A 17131-nucleotide genomic window follows, 5' to 3' on the forward strand; every position below is an offset into this window, starting at 1 on the left:
TTATTTATTTGTGTGTTTGTGTGTATAGCTGTATATACACATATAGAATATGTGTATTCTATAGTTATATATATTCAAATATGCATATACATGTATGTGTGTAAAAAAATTTTTTTTGTATGTACACATTCACCTGTGCACTCACAAATACATATAGTAACCACATGCTTACTCCAATGTTTTTCTGTTGTTTCCACAAATTCACTTTTTTCAGCATATCTTTAGATGCGTTGCTAATATGCATTTATTATGCCCTCTTGAAATAGGGAGGGACTGTGTCACATACATAGTATTATTACTTCATATATCTTTCCTCTCTAGGTTTTGGCTCTACATTTTCAGCAGCTGAGGAAAGTGTAATGATGGTACCAGCTTCTCCAGAAAATATCAGCAAGCAGTACAAAGTCAGCAGTCAGGCAAGGATAAGATATATTTTCCAATGTTTATCTCAAATTAAAGAAAGAGTGAATTAAAGAGTGCCTTATGCAGGAGTAAATTACTAAGGCCTTTTAAAATGTACTGTTATGCTAACTGTTTGCCGACGGAATCAGAGTGATGGTCATGAGAGGAACACTTAGACTCTCTTTGTAGTCATTGAAGAACTTTCACTGGAAAAAGGAGGCTGCCTCAGCTATTAACAATATTAAATTCTGGACTTGTAGCCTTCACTTGATGAATGAACTAATGATTGCACTTATAAAACAAATGTAAACTTCATAGAGGAGAATCAACCAATCTACAAAAAGTACTTTGACCACACTCACTCATCTGGTATCTTCTGTATGCTGAATTCCAGAAACTGCTACCAGGCATCTAAATCCCAGTTGTAAAATATTTGGTTTACTTATTGCAACATAGGTATACTTGAGAGGAGGCAAGCAGAGCTCCTTTCTGCTGTGAGTACCCATTCTGAAACACAGGCAAGTCCTCATGTGATAGAAACTACTACAATGACAGTGCTTGCCAGAGATGCCCCCTTAACCTCACCATCCCCCTCACAGTCTGCAACTCTGAAAAAACTGCTTTGTTTGAATCTAAATGTAGAGTGAACAGAAGTAGGGTTGAGTGATGGTAAATTTGGCCTGAACCATCATAGAACATATGGACAGGTGGAAACATGATCTCCTATGGTTTAGCTGTTTTAGAAAAAATAACACCACACAGTGAACTTGCACAGAAGCTCACCTGGTGACCACTAACAGGAAACAATTAGACAGAGTAAGAGAGAACTCTCATATAGAAGACAGCATAATATAAAATATCACCTTTGAATCACAGCTAAGAAAGTTCTAAGGAAACACCTGTAATGATATTTCACTAAGTAAAAGGTTATTCTAAAGTAGTCATTCAGATTCCTGGGATTTTTTTTTCTAGAAAAAAGAATGGTTGGTCTGCTGAGGCAACAAAGAGTAACAGAATTTAGTACCACTGATTTTTCTCTCCCAGCTTTTCAAAGTGACGACAGGGTGTGCAGTTTAAAATCAGAATTTTCTTTTCTACCTGTATTTTTACCTTCACTGAATTGTATTATTCTTGCCTCTGAAAGGTGTTTCATGAGTGTTTCCTAGAACCATGCCACAATAATGGGACCTGCAAGCAATTGGGAAGTGGATATATTTGCATATGCCCACTTGGATATACAGGTAAGTAATTGAGAAGCATGTGGAGGAGCTAACATCTCTCTGTGCCCTTAAAATGAGCAAGCATCAAGGTGCAAAACATTTCACTGAAAGAGTATAGCTTAACTAATCAGAATACTCATCCCAGATTTACCATATATAAGGCAAAAAATAGTCTCTCACGTTCTCACTGAATTACATCATGTTTGGCAGAAAAGGATTCTGAATGGGTCTTCTTTCATTGAAGTTACTGGATTTGGTAACGCTGTCACTTGGCAATATTTATGATTAGAAAAAGATTTGTACTCTAAACTTCTAATTCCACCAGATCTGCCTGTATTACTCTTCATTGTTAGCTTCCCAGGTGCTTCAGAGGAAACAAATGACTTATTATTCAGCTGATAGCAAGAAGTGATCTCTGTTACTTTTGATAGTTATTAAGAATTACTATCTGGAACTCATCAGCCTCAGGTCTGTTTTAAATATGGTCTAACAAGAAGATAATAAACCTGAATGCCTGGTCTTATATGCAATTAATCATGTTTTCATACATTCACTAGTCATGATTTCTATGGTTCTGAACAAATTCAAATTTTGTTACTGTTCTCCGTCCTTAATTTGCATTCTAGGCTTGAAATGTGAAACAGAAGTTAATGAGTGTAAATCATCTCCTTGTCACAACAATGGAATATGTAAAGATGGCATTGGGACCTTTGTTTGCCATTGTCAACCAGGCTATTCAGGTAATTTGTTTCACCTCATTATTCTCCTTCAGGCAGTCATCGCTTCTGTACCAAGTAGGTAACACAAAACACAAAAGTTGTATAATTTCACATCGTTGAAATTGTAACAGCAAAACAATGCAACCTACAGGTTCTACTGTATGTGAACAGGTTTTGAAATAAAAGGATTCAGGGATAGTCCGTGTGCATGAGTGTGTGTATATGCTTGTGATCTGTGACATTTCTGGTCTGAAAAAAGGGCATGAAGTTTAGGGAATTAGCAAATGCTCACAGGGAAAATGCTTGTGATACTGACTATGGCCTGACTAGGCAAAGAATTTCTGCAGTTGCTTTGAGTTTGCATACTTTGCCAATACAGCACCTGATTTCTAAATATTGAAATCAACTATTGAGGACATAATTTGGAGCCTACAAGGAAATGGGGAGGAACCTTTTATAAGGGCATATAGTGATAGGTCAAGGGGTGATGGCTTTAAAATGACTGAAAGAATGTAGATTTAGGTTAGATATTAGGAAGAATAATTGTGATGGTGGCGAGACACTGGCATAGATTGCCCAGAGAAGTTTTGGATGCTGTCCCCTTGGAAGTGTTCAAGGCCAGGTTGGATGGGGCCTTGAGCAGCCCGGTCTAGTGGGAGGTGTTCCTGCCCGTAGCAGGGCATTGGAACTAGATGGCCTTTAAGGTACCTTGCAATTCAAACCATTCTGTGATTTTATGTGATTTCATGTGGTTAAGAAAAAAAGCCTGGTGTTTTTCACCAGAAATGGACTCTTATATTTTCCATGTTTATGGCTATACATTTATTGACAGCAACACTTGCTGGGTAGTTTATAAAATTCATACTTCAAGCCACAGTCTTCATATCTTTCACCTCTCAACATCTAAATAACACAGCTGATCTCTGTAGGAGCTTGCAGTAGTGCAGTAAACCATGGGACAGATCACCTGAGCTCAGCTATTGTCATGCAAGCAATATGGTGTTCTTCTGTCTTCCACATTCAGCCACTGAAGCATGCAGGCCTTGACTATGTCTTGATCATGCTTTGTAAACCTTGCTGTTTTAAGGTCTCTTGTGTGAAGAAGACATAAATGAATGTAGCTCCAGTCCATGTTTGAATGGAGCCCACTGTGTTGATGGAAAGAATGGTTACCACTGCACTTGTGCAAAAGGGTTCACAGGTACAACTTTTTTTGTTTAAGTGGGGCTTCTCTCTTCCTGACCAAAAAAGCTGTCTTCCTACTATGTACAGAATATTTCAATCTCATTGCTTTATCTTACATTTAGTATATGTTGATATGGATATATGAGATTCCCTAGGTCCACATAACCTCTCAGACTCCCTGTAATGTTCTTGTGGGTTCACAAGTATCTACAGATTTATTTTTTATTCTGAATTTTGCCATGAACAAACTGGGTAATGTTAAGGAAAAAACATTCCTTACATTCACTTGGGTGCAACTGTTATTTTTTATTTTATTCAAAGAAGATAAATATTTTAACAGTTAGACAAGATGGCTGGTGTTAAAACTAGTCCATATCCCCATACTTGGCATTCTACTGCTTTCATAGATTTTTGTAATATCCAGGTGAATCTGGATGTTGCTATGTTGTCAAAGAGCTCCACTTACAAAATCACAAGCAGTTACTTCATTCTTTGGTCCTTGTCACATATTGCCTCTTTCACAGCAGAAATGCCAGAATCATTTGTTTCTGTCTTGCATGATTCTCCTTCGAGTTAAAGTTCTAGTTAAATGTCTTTTGTAACAGCTTCTCATTAGTTTCTCATCAGGTCATTTCCTGATTCAGCCCAAATTACTCACATAATGGACAGTATGCTTTTAAATTCCTCTAGTTTGCTGAGTATTAATTGTCTGAAATTGCAGAGGTGGTTCTTATAAGTCTTTTATTACCACTTAATCAATGGAGTAAATCCCAAACCTGCATGGCTACCCTAGTGTTTGCTCTTTTCCAGAAGATGAGCACTTCTCAGCAGTGCTTAAAGAACAGACACGGGTTACTAATCTCCTTAAGTTAATTTAAAGTGGAGCCGTGACTTTGTCCTTTTCTTCTCAGGTGCTCGCTGTGAAACGGAAGTCAATGAATGCCTTTCAAACCCCTGTCTTAATAGGGCTATTTGTGAAGATGGGGTTGGCAGTTTCTCCTGCAAATGCCTCCCAGGTTTTGCTGGTGTCTTGTGTGAAAGAAACATCGATGAGTGTCTCAGCAGGCCCTGTAGAAATGGAGCTACATGCAGAGATGGTATCAACAGCTTCAGGTGAAAAAAACAGATGAATGATGCAGTACAGTGTGGAAAGACAAATATGTTGGGGTTCTTAAGCCTTCTTAGATATCAGCAAGGCATTTGGTAGCCTGATCCCTTGTAAATGATCCTCCTGTGCACCTTAAAGGACATTTTAGGAGGCAAGGAAATAAATGTCTTAGTGTCCTCACTCTTAAAAAATTCCAATAAAATACACAGAATTTGAAGTTTAAGCAAGGAAGAACTGCATGTTTTAATACTAGTCTTCCAAAAGAAATATACTTCCCCAGGCTTCAAGGGCTTTTCTTGCTTTCCACTAGAAGAATATATGATGACAAGTTACGTACCTGATAATACTACGGTTCTATAGCCTGGGAGACAGGGAAAGCTGTCCATACTGAAAACATAGAGATTAAAATATAAACATCAATGGAATCTTCCAAAGACTTATTTTTATGATTTAAGGTATCTGAACTCAGATGTTACAAGTACCAATAGCAGTGTCATTTCTAGATCACTGTAGAGTAATGGACACAGTGCTGGGTTTAATAACTCTTTCCCTCTCCAAAGCCCCAGAAGTTTTGGTACCTTTCATACATCTATTTTTTTCCGGTACCGGAGGTTCAGTTACTTTTATGCTTCCTTGTTTTTTTCTCTGTAAAAGTGTATCTGCCTGAAAAGTTAAGTACCACTTGTCTATAATTCTATGGAGTTTAGAAGGCATGCATTAAACATAGGAATGCAATGATTGCCTCTTGTAATTTCCTGTGAAGAAATATTAAATTTAAATATTTAAATATTGTCTTGTTCCTATCAAGAAGAAATACTGTGCAGCTAGTAGAATGCAAGCATACATAAAGGAGCAACTGAAATAAAAACTCTTCTATTGATTTATTTTTTTCAGTATATGCCATTTCCATTGTCAGACCTGACCTCATGTCCAGGATTCTTTGCCATGACATCATCAACCTTTGAAGTGTGCTTCTCTTTTCCCCTATAGGTGTCTGTGTGTGACAGGGTACACAGGACTAAACTGTGAAGTGAACATCAATGACTGTGATTCCAGTCCCTGCTTAAACCAAGCCACCTGTGTGGATGCCTTGAACTCGTACGTTTGTAAATGTCCCCCTGGCTTTACAGGCAGCAGGTGTGAAACAGGTACACAGGAACAAGTGTCAGAAAAAGGTGGCTTGACTAAGTCTCTGGGCAAGATTTGCACTGGGTGGGCTGGTTTCACACAGCTTCCCCAGAATTCAGATAGGGTGGTGGGACTCTGAGAGCCTGAGTGGAGCCTGTGTGACTGTGGTGCTAGTAAGTGTAATTGCAGACAAGTAAAAGCATGTGTGCTATGTCAGATTTATATTAAATTTTGTTTTCTAAGGCACATTTTTATCTTTTTAATACCTGGTAGTTCTATCGAGTTTAGTTTGTATTTGTTCTGTGTGCCTTGTTCATTGCACCAATTAGCTTTTTCTGTTTCTTATAGTTCATGTAGGGCTTTGCATCTCAGAGTTAGGATGTGGTAGGGTCAGTTTTAGAAATCCTAAAGGAATGAAGTTCCTTACTGGCAAAGGGATATCAAGTTCCCTGTGATGGAGCAAAATGTGTCACACCTAATGCAGCCTTCTGGATATTACTAGAATTAAGCCACACAACCACGAGGCTCAAATCCATTTGTCTTTTAGCCACTCCATGAAAATATGAAGTGTCGAACTAGTAGCTGGTGAATCTTTAAACAAAAGAACCCATGTTGATTTTACACAGAACAGGTCATTTAGGCCTGTGCCATCCTGTGTCAGAGTTTAATAACACCCAGCTTTCAGGAGAGCTCCATTTGGTACATGTAGTATCCTTGTAAAATGTCACTCAGCACAGAAGAGCAGCACACAAGCACTGCTCTGTACCAGTGCAGTGCATTTCATGAGTCTAGAACAGAAAAAATCTGTAATTTTTTTTCTTTTTTCTTTCTTTTTAATTTCTTTTTTAATCTCTTTTTTTTCTTTTTTAATCTTGACTCATAAATAAAATGGGATCAGTTGATCACATCTCTCTGGGTTGTTGGGTGGCAGATGGAAATGTCATTTCATTGATAGAGGACTGAAAATTATTATTAATATTTGTTCATTGCTTCTAGCTAATCATCTCATCCAGTCATTTTTCTTTAAACTTTGTGTTTTCCAGTCATGGAAAGCTCTATATGCTTGTTGATGTTAGGCTACTGTACATTCTTCCTACCTCTGATCAATTAAAAGACAAGAATTTTTGTAGATGTGTTGCCTTCCATTCTATTGTATATGCTTAGATTCCATTTGATTGTCTTTCACAGTTTTTAGAAATGTATCTCTGAAAACTCTTTGTCTTCGTTGCAGAACAGTCCTCTGGTTTCAATCTTGATTTTGAAGTCTCCGGTATCTATGGTTATGTCATGCTTGATGGTGTCTTCCCATCTCTTGGTGACATCACCTGTACATTCTGGATGAAATCCACTGACACCACAAACTACGGGACTCCCATTTCTTATGCAGTGGAGAATGGAAGTGATAATGCATTTCTTCTGACTGATTACAATGGGTAAGTCACAGTTACGCTTTTCTGTATCTTATCGATATTTTGAACTGATAAAACAAATATAGACCAGAAGTCCAAGTGTCATCTTTGCCTACTTTGGGGCAGAAAAATCTGCATGCAAACTCCATAGCTGGCATTGCCAATTTGTTTTGTTTTTCTTCTTGCTCTGTCTGCTTTGCATTCTGCCGAGTAGAACAGTAGCAGCAAGAGAGCAGTGAAGTTAAGAAAGCAGGATATTTTTGTCTGTTCTACATTTATATCATATGTAAATAATGCATTGAGACAAGATTGGATAAAATGGAGCTCAGCACTCAGAGTATTGCAGTGTGACTCCAAAAGCAGCGGTGCAAGGAGCAACTTCAAGAAGCCACTGTACAGCCATGGCTTGAATCTCCATGTTTTGGTACAAAAGCTCATTACTTATTTCATTATGTTTTGCATGTGATAACCATAACTTCTAAGTTCTCTGAGAGAGAGAGAGAGAGATCTCTTGTGTAATGATCTTTCTGTTAATGAAGTTACAAGTGATGGGATGAGAGCTAATAGCCTTAGGTTGTACCAGGAGAGATTTACATTGCATGTTAGGAAGAATTTCTTCACTGAAAGGGGTTATCAGGCACTGGAACAGGCTGCCAAGGGCAGTGGTGGCATCGCCATTCCTGAAGGTATTTAGAAGTCCTATTAGGCACAGCACTTAGGGATATGACTTTGTGAAGGACTTGTCAGGGCTAGGTTGATGGTTGGACTCAATGACCCTAAAGGTCTTTTCCAACCAAGGTAATTCTGTGAATCTGTGATTTCTTTTATGATGTAGGCAGGGTTACCTCATTTGGCAAAAGAGGTAATGTGAGTAATGTGAGACAGGCCATACTTTTAAAGTTGTTGACTGTAACTGAGTATATCTTGATCTTCCTTCCATGCAGCTGGGTTCTTTATGTAAATGGGAAGGAAAGGATCACAGACTGTCCTTCAGTGAATGATGGTAACTGGCACCATATTGCAGTCACATGGACATGCACAGATGGGGCATGGAAAGTGTACATCGATGGAAAACTGTCTGATGGAGGCAGTGGGCTCTCTGTTGGCTCAAAAATCCCTGGTATGCTTTACTTATATTACACCAGATCTGTTGCCTTGTTTTTATTGCAGAATTTGCTGTGCCTGCGAGGAAATGTTTATTTTTATATTTTTAGTTTGTTTTTACATTTTCAACATTAATACAAGGCTTATGTTTGCTATTCTTGTTCTTGCAGACAGTACCCTGACAGCCTCACTAAAGAAAAACTGCACATATCTAGGGTAAACATGTGTTGGGGGTGACAGAGCTTAGTCCAGTAAGGAGCCCATGCTGAGCTGATTTTCAAATGGCTTTTGTGGGACTAGGCTTATCACACAACAAACTGAAGTTCAACTAGCATTTCCTTTACAAATTTGAGCTCAGAGTTGACTGAATTAGCTCTCTCCTGTTACTTTCAGACAGCATTTTAAAGTTATGTTTGCACCTTTTCCTAAAAAGTGGAGTTTGCTGTTTGTGAGTTCCTGTGATATCAGTAATATCAGAAGACATGAAAAGGAATACCTTTAGCACAGAAGAGACATGAAAGGTCTGATGGTAGATTGCTGCAAAGACATTTTGTTCTGATTGTGTTTTCCCACTGCCACTGTCCAAATTTACATAGAGCTTCAAAAAACTATCCATATTAAAAAAAAGAACAGTTAAAAACTGTAGAGTGTAGCACCTTTTCATATTTCCACAGTGTGTCTGTGTCTTTCCATACTGCACTGGAGTTATGTCCTGAAACAAGACCTGAAAGTGAGCAGTCTCCATTACTTTTTTCCTTTCCCCACATGCCCTGGGACATAGAAAAGTCATGTCTTCATCATCTGGGCTATTGGTCAAGAAGAGGAAATTTAGCTTGTATGGTGTGTCAGAGCATTGACTCTTTAATCAACGTGTTTCTGAGGGTTTGGAATCAAATTTGTTTGACCTAATTTTTTAAGTTTTTCTTTAAAGCAGGAAGTGCAAGCTAGCTAGCACGGTAAAATATGCTCTGCCTGCTCAAAAATGCATTTTGCATTGCTTGGTAATATGCTTCAAATACTGAGCTAGACCAAATACCATTCTTGAAGCAGCCATGTGAAGTTTCTGCTCTCATAAGCATGAGTTTAGCATTCATGCATATTTGAAAGTCACTTCCAAATTGTTATACTCACTAACCTGAATCTGGCATAAAGTTTCACAGAAGTTTCCTTAGAGAATTGGTTGAACGGGGCTGGTCTCTTTCACTACAAAGCAAGAGATAAACTTAGCAAAGCAAACTGACTTAGTTTAGCAAAAGTTTTTTTAGTTTTTAATCTTCTTATGGGGATCCTTGATGTAAGGCTTTGTTTCCTTGCCCTCTTCTATTTCTATCTGAGTTTAGGTGGTGGTGCACTTGTACTGGGTCAAGAGCAAGATCAGAAAGGAGAAGGATTCAACCCAGCTGAATCTTTTGTGGGCTCCATTAGCCAGCTCAACATTTGGGACCATGTCCTGTCTCCACAGCAGGTAAGTGCTTACTGCAGTGACAGAGCACAGAGCTCCAAGTGTAGGATGAACATTTTAAAAGTCATTCCAAATTAGGATACTGGATAGAAGAACTCTGTTCCCAAAAAGGTCAGTGGAGATCAGATGAAACTCTGACTTAGGATAGTAAGCTTAGCATAGTAAATAGAATAGCTTTAAGCAAAGCTAGGTTGGGTAGGCAACACGTTGAAGTTGCCTTCTATTTTGACTGAGCTTTGCTGTATTATGTAGCTTTAAAAGAGAACTTGAGGCATATAGAAAAGCTGGCAGTCCTGTTAGAAGAGGGAGAAAACCCAATGAAACAAGACCCGGGCTTGTTTTACATATAATAGTTCCCTCACCCTACTGGATGAAAGCACCAGTAAAACTTCAGAGAGGAGACATCACAATTTCTGTCAGTACATTAGACACTATGAAAAATCTGAGCTATTGTAGTCCCAGGAAAAGTCTGAATGGGCAGTATAATTTTATTCAGGTACCAAAAATAAAGGTTTGGCACTAAACTTTCAGAGTTAAAAATGAATGGACATCATAAGATATCTCCAAGGACAGTGATCCCTAAACTCTTGGAGACAAGCTTCAGTACTCAGTGAATGTCTTTTCTTTCTGTCTAGTTGGGATCTCCCTCTTCAGTTTATGACTAATGTTTCTGTCTGCCACCATGCACTACTGTGAAGAGCCTGACTACATACTTGATGACCCCCCCATAGCTACCATGGGCTGCTGTTAGGTGTCCCCAAAGCTGTCTTAGCTCCAGACTGAACCACCCTTGATCCCACAGCCTCTTCTCATAGGGCAGATGCTCGCCTGTCACTTTTTTGATGCCCTCCCCTGAACTTGCTCCACCTTGTCAATGTATTTCGTGTATGGAGAAGCCCAAAATAGAATGCATTTGCATCTAAATGTGGTCTAATAAGCACTGAAAAGAGGGGGAAATCCCATCTTTGGTTTTCTGGCCTATTCACACAGCCAAGGATGCTATTGATCCTCATTACTGGCATCGTGCACAGCTGGCTGGTACTCAGGTAATTGCCAACCAGAGCCCCTAGGTGCTTTTCCACAGAGCTGCTCCCTCTCCAAGTTGTGCTCAATTTATATCATTCAGGATATTTTATTTCCCATGTGTTTGTGTTGAATTTCCCATTTTTCTTGTCTACAGAATTTGGAAGCAGGGGCAGGTGGCCTTGGAAGAGTGCAGAGAAATTGTCCAAGCAGACAGGGATCAGGTTAGGAAAGCTAAAGCACAGATAAGCTTAAATCTAGCCAGGAACATCAGAGGTAACAAGAAAAGCCTCTGTAGCTCTGTCAGTGATGAAAGGGAGACTAGGAAAAAATATGGGCACTGTCGATAAGGAAAGAGGAGACTTCGTCACACGGGTCACATGGGGTACGGAGAAAGCTGAGGTACTCAAGTTTTTTGACTCAGTCTTCACGTCCAAGGGCTCTGGCTACACCACCCAAGTTGCAGAAGGCAAAGGCAGGGACTAGGAGAAGGAAAATCCACTCACTGTAGGAGAAGAGCAGGTTTGAGACCACCTGAAAATGTGTAGTCTGTGGAAACTGATGAGATCTAACTTCAGCTCCTGGTAGGTGAAGTTGCAAAGCTGCTGTCTCTCATATTTGAAAAGTCATGGCAAACTGGTGAAGTTCCCACTGACTGTAGAAGGGGAAATATAAGTCCTCTTTTCAAAAAGGGAAAAAAGGACCACCCGGGGAACTACAGGGCCATCAGTCTCACCTCTGTGCCTGGCAAGATCATGGAGCAAATCCTCCTGAAGGTTCTGTTTAGGAACATGGAAAATGAGGAGGTCTTTGGTGGCAACCAACATGGCATCACCAAGGATAAATCATGATGAAAAATTCAGTGGCCTTTTACAATGGGGTCACAACATTGGTGGACAAGGGGAGAGCAACTGATGTACTCAACCTGAACTTGTGCAGAGCCTTTGACACTGTCCTGTATGACATTCTGGTCTCAGATTTGGAAAGACACCGATTTGGTAGATGGACCACTTGGTGGATAAGGAATTAGCAGGCTGGTGTCACTCAAGGTGTTGTGGTCAATAGCTTAATGTCCAAATGGAGACCAGTGACAAGTGGCATCCCTCAAGGGTCAGTAGTGGGACTGGCGTCCTTTAAGATCTTTGTTGGAGACATGGACAGTGAAACTGAATGCACCCTCAGTAAGTCTGATGACAGCAGCAACAAGTGTAGTGTGGTTGACACACTGAGGCAAGAGATGCCATCCTGCAGGGCCTTGACAGGCTTTACAAGTGGGCCCATGCCATCCTCATGAAGTTCCATAAGACCAAGTGCAAGAGCCTATGCCTGGGTGGGGGCAATCCCAAGCACAAATACAGTCTAGGCTGACAAGGGATTGAGAACAGCCCTGAGGAGGATGACTTAGGGTGTTGGTGATGATGGCTCAACATGATGTGGTGTTGGGGGATATAGTTTAGGGGAAAACTTTGTAGAGTAGGAGTGATGGCTGGACTTCATGATCCCAGGGGTCTTTTCCAACCTGAAAGATTCTATGATTCTATGCCTCTATGATCTGGCAATGTGCACTTGCAGCCCAGATAGCAAAGCATATCCTGGAGTGCATTAAAAAAAAATTATTATTAGTTCTGTTGTGTCCTGCTGGAACTATTCAGAAAGTCTTACCATTCTATTCTCATATATAAAGGTAGTGGTAGAATATGTTGCTCAGTGAATAATGTAAAGGGAAAGTCTGTTCTTTAAGGTTTTTCTTTCTGTGCTTTAGTTGCTCATCCACTTGCACTTGAGTTTTGTATATTTAAACCAACAGTCTGGTTGTTTTTTGCTGAGTAGACAGCATAAGTTGTCTATATGGGACTGTGGGATCCTTTCTGGCCATCCATTCTCCATCACAAGGCTTGGAAGGGCAGATTCCTAAACCTGCTTTTCTCACACTGGAAATTTTTACCTGCAGATTTCTTGCAGGTTTTTTGCAGCCCATTGCCTAAGCCATTTTTATCAGTACATATGGATGAACTGACATCTTTTAAATGGTCTCAGAATAAACAGAGCAGGTTGCTCTCTTCTCCAGCTAAGCTGGCTCTAGTAGAGTCTGTTTTGCCTCTCTGGAGTTCAAGGTAGGGGGAATGTAAGACTAGTCAGTCAGAGGTTCATAATGTACCTTCCTTTCTCACAAAGACAGAGAATTGGACAGTGTTGGAAGCTGATTTTATCCACTGCAGGCTTGACACTGCCGCGGTGCCAGCCACAGTCCTGAGAAAGAAAGGCAATTTCCCAACTGTTTGGCAAGAACTGGGCACACCTGTGCTCTCTAGCCTGCTAGCTGTGCCCTGAAGCCATCCTGAATGCATTGTATGGGTAGGCTGACTGTGCTGAGAGGTAGACAGCCCACTGGGCTGCCTGTCTTTGCTCTTCTTAATTCATTTTTCATGCTACTGAAGGAAACTTTCCTTTCTCCCTGCCACTAAATTACTGTGGTGACCCTCCAGCATGGAGGACCCAAAGAGTAGGAAGTAGTCTCAGTAGTCTAATGCTAACGTATTAATTGAATAACTTTTTTCCATGGACCACTTCCTTCTCTGATACTTTTAAAGAAAAGGAAATCCTTAATCATCCCTTTACTGTGTATTTGTCCTCCTCAGGGCACATGTTTTTTTCAGCAGTTCCACGTCTGAGATATGATTATGTCTGCCCTGACATGGAGAATTGCAATGGGGAGAACAGTGCCAATAATACACCTTAATCCCAGCCACCTGGGACTGAGTTTCTTTTCTGTTCCTGGAGTTACAGTGAGCAATGTCAGTGCAGAGTCAAACCAAAGCCCTGGTCTTTAATTTGCAGTTTTAAAACTTGTTCATGTAGCAAAAATCTCCCTGAGCATCCAGTGGAACTAGACAGCCTTCTTTTTTAAATATGTTAGGACATCTGAGCACTTTCCAAGGGAACACAATGGAATACTTATAGGACATCCCAAGATCAAGGGTTTGCCTGTATATTATTATAATTATTGCATATAATTTATACTGTTGTCCAAGTACCTTAAAAGTGCAGTGTCATTTGGGGTTTTAGTCGTCACATTCCTTCTGTTGGTGTCCAGATAGAAGTATAATAATGCTACTGTCTTTAATAGATTCTCAGAGTGACAGTCAAGAAGCTGAAATATTTTTACCTTATTGAATTTAACTTTTTTACATTAAAATACGGTACTGAAATAGCTCAAGAATTTACATTGGTATTTCAGTTTCTTGTAGTAAGAATGCAAAAACAAAAAAAGAAACCAACCTGGTGGTGCCATTAAAGGAATGATGTTTTAAATGGAAAACCTTTTCTATCAAAGATACTTGATCAGATCTGCTCCCGAGCTATTCACTCGTTGATCTAATTCTATGTTCCTTTCTTTCTCCTATCCTTAGTTTTCCTACATGATTTCTATTTCAGTTCATTGTTAGTTACAGCCCTGTACTGCTTTACTTGAACTCAATACTAATACTGCTTTAGGATGGGTGTGAGTGGGCCTTGCCTACAGCGTTTCGTAGAGCCCACACAACAACCTATTGCGTTGAATTCACAAAACTCTCATCCTGGAACCAACAAATTATTTTACTAACCTTCTGCTTTTTGTTTTTCTGTTCATTAAACATGGTGCAGTGCTAACAAAGTTTGAGGAATGCAGATCTTCAACATTAAGTTCCTTTTGGCTCCCATTTGTCAAAAAAATCAAGTTTTCTCTTCAGGTTACATTCTCATATCTGCTTATTTTTGAGAAGTAAATGCATTTTTCTTTCATGCTAAAAAAAGTAATTGTGTTTCAATGATGTTATACTTTGCTTTTATGAAAAGGATTACTTCAAGTATTGCCTCAGTATGTGCCTGTCCCCATTTAGCTGGCTTGTAAGCACAGAGTAAAAAATAGTTCAGCTAGAAGGCTCTTGTGCTATACAAAAAGAACTTTGCTTATTCAATGATTTGTTCTAGTGTTGCATGCAGATGTAGAAAGGAGATTTTTTACATTCTTTTCCTACATGGTCCTCTAACAGTTCCTAATCAACTGTTTTAAATCCATAGGTAAAATCTCTGGCAACATCCTGTCCAGAAGAACTCCAAAAAGGAAATGTACTAGCTTGGCCAGATTTCCTGCCAGGAGTTGTTGGAAGAGTGAAGATAGATTACAAGAGTATATTTTGTGCTGGTTAGAACTTTATTTCCTAGAACCCTTTTTTTCTGAACAGTATTCTAAGACTCTCTTGTGAGGTCAAATATGCTAGCCTGCAGCCTTTGCCCTACTAACCTTGAATAAATTATTTTGATAATTTGACAGTTAGAACATTCTGTCCTTCATTCCTCGAATTCCAGGGTTTTGTAACAAAAGTTCATTGGAATCTCTGCCAGGGTTTTATTGCTTCCTGAACTTGGGTGGGGAAAGAGTGATGATGGTGTTAGGTCAGAAAGACCTTTTTCTTGTCTCTTATTGTAAAAACAATCAGCTTATATTAAAAAAACTATTCCTACCCCACCTCTTTTCCTGCAGATTCCCTTTCTGATATTATGTGATTTTCTGATATTCTGTGATTTTTCTCTTTTCTCAGAATTATTCTGAGATAATTCTCCAAACCCTTTGAACAAATCCTAAGCAGGATGTAGCATACCTAACACTTCCAAAGTTTTCTCTGTGATAAACTTACATATTTGAACAATCAGGTAACAAATTCATTCATTTCAGCACATAGCTGTATTTCTCACTGCTTGCATGTATTTTGTCCACAGACTGTCCATCTTTGCAAGGATCCATACCGCATCTGCGAGCCTCTTCTGCTGATGTGAAGCCAGGGTCAAAAGTGAGCCTGTCCTGTGACCCGGGCTTCCAGATAGTGGGAAACTCTGTTCAACACTGCCTTAACCTGGGAGAGTGGACACGGCCTTTTCCCCGTTGTGAAAGTGAGTTGTCTCAATGGGCTGGAAGGATTAGGAAACCCTTGTTTTATTTGGACCCCATTGCTATTCATGGCCTGCTTGTCCCTGCAGCTGTGATGCACTTGAATCCAACCATGTTGCAGTGTATGCTTAAACCTAAACTCAAGTTTTGCTGAGCAGGAACTATGCCCAGTATTGTGCCACATTTTTTCAACCAGTTTCTAGTGTCTGTAGCAGAAAGTAGTGTATTTGGATCAGCAGTCCAATACTCCAAACTTCCCTTTCCAGTGACACCAGGAGTCTGGAAGATGCACAGGAAGTGCTATATTATCTCCATGATTTTTAAGTGTCAGTGAGAACATCTGGTTTGAAGTAATAGTCTTGGCATTAGTATGTTATAAGACATAACATTAGTATGTTATAAAGTAAGCAGTTTAGAGGCAGCAGATATTTCCATCAAGATGTAGAAGCGCTACAAAATTTACAAGATTTCTTTTAAGGAACTGGGCTGTATACATTCAAATTTATGAGGTTTTTTTTATTTTGCTCCTACTTATTCCTTTCCTTTGGTATTCTATGCTGTTATTACAAATGACTGCAGTTGAATGTGTTGGAGCTAACTATATTTTTTGTTTCAGCAAAATAGTAAATTACCTCCAGAAGCAGATATTGCATGATCCCAAAGTTGATTGGCAGTTTGGGGTTTGTCTCATTTTCTGCCTAAAGAATAGCATGCATGTGGGGATTTTACTCAAAAGCAAGTTCTGCTTGGCAGAGGCAGCTTTGGTCTTCCTTGGAGTGTTAAGAAGTGACAAGTCACCAGAATCCTGTTAGTATTGTCATCTGATTTATTGGGCCAGGCAGTTTTGCCTGTTGAACACAGAGTGCAAACAGAACAGGGCTGGTCTGCTACAAGTGTGCTGAGTGAATATGGGCCAGACTTACTCAGGACTGACCAAGAACTTTCTCAACCTGTTCCACAAGTACCTGATGAGTGAAAGTGTGTGGAAGGCAGCTGTTTTCTACATAAAGAACTACAGGTTTATAATGGAAGGTGTGATACAGGAAAGCTGCTGCTTCTGACTACATCAGGCTCATTGTATTCACCACCTTTTTCTCTTCCTGCTACTGTGGACACTCAAAACCACAGGTCCCCATTCTCTGACAGCCTGTGTTTGTTACAGGGTCTTCAGTTCTATCACTTTACAGCAAGTACTTGGCTTCCATAACCCAGGCTCGAAACACTTCACAGTGTCTTACTGTGTGATTACTTGCATATGGTTTGGGAGCTAGGAGTTGCTTCAGCCCAAGTAGTTGAAAAGATGAGCTGTGCAGCTGTTAGAATAAACTTGTGTCATTTTGATGGAAGAGAAGATGTACAGAAGCAACTCTGCTAGAATAAATAGCAACCTCTTTCATGCAGGTACAGTGATGCCTTCTGGTGGTGCAGATGGATCAGAGGG

The 17131-nt window shown here is 39.7% G+C and overlaps 1 protein-coding gene across 1 annotated transcript in view; it reads left to right on the plus strand.

The window, feature by feature from the left end:
* The window catches only part of SVEP1 (sushi, von Willebrand factor type A, EGF and pentraxin domain containing 1), a 125927-nt gene that overhangs the window by 69698 nt on the left and 39098 nt on the right, over positions 1-17131 (plus strand). The window contains exons 20-30 of the mRNA XM_030467398.1: positions 322-416; positions 1547-1643; positions 2249-2362; positions 3429-3542; positions 4438-4639; positions 5625-5782; positions 6994-7195; positions 8116-8291; positions 9616-9740; positions 14823-14946; positions 15522-15692. Of these exons, the coding sequence (XP_030323258.1) occupies positions 322-416; positions 1547-1643; positions 2249-2362; positions 3429-3542; positions 4438-4639; positions 5625-5782; positions 6994-7195; positions 8116-8291; positions 9616-9740; positions 14823-14946; positions 15522-15692 (1578 nt within the window). The remainder of the gene's footprint in view (positions 1-321; positions 417-1546; positions 1644-2248; positions 2363-3428; positions 3543-4437; positions 4640-5624; positions 5783-6993; positions 7196-8115; positions 8292-9615; positions 9741-14822; positions 14947-15521; positions 15693-17131) is intronic.

The sequence above is a fragment of the Calypte anna genome, chromosome Z (genome assembly GCF_003957555.1).
Source record: "Calypte anna isolate BGI_N300 chromosome Z, bCalAnn1_v1.p, whole genome shotgun sequence".
Classification (NCBI taxonomy): Eukaryota; Metazoa; Chordata; class Aves; order Apodiformes; family Trochilidae; genus Calypte; species Calypte anna.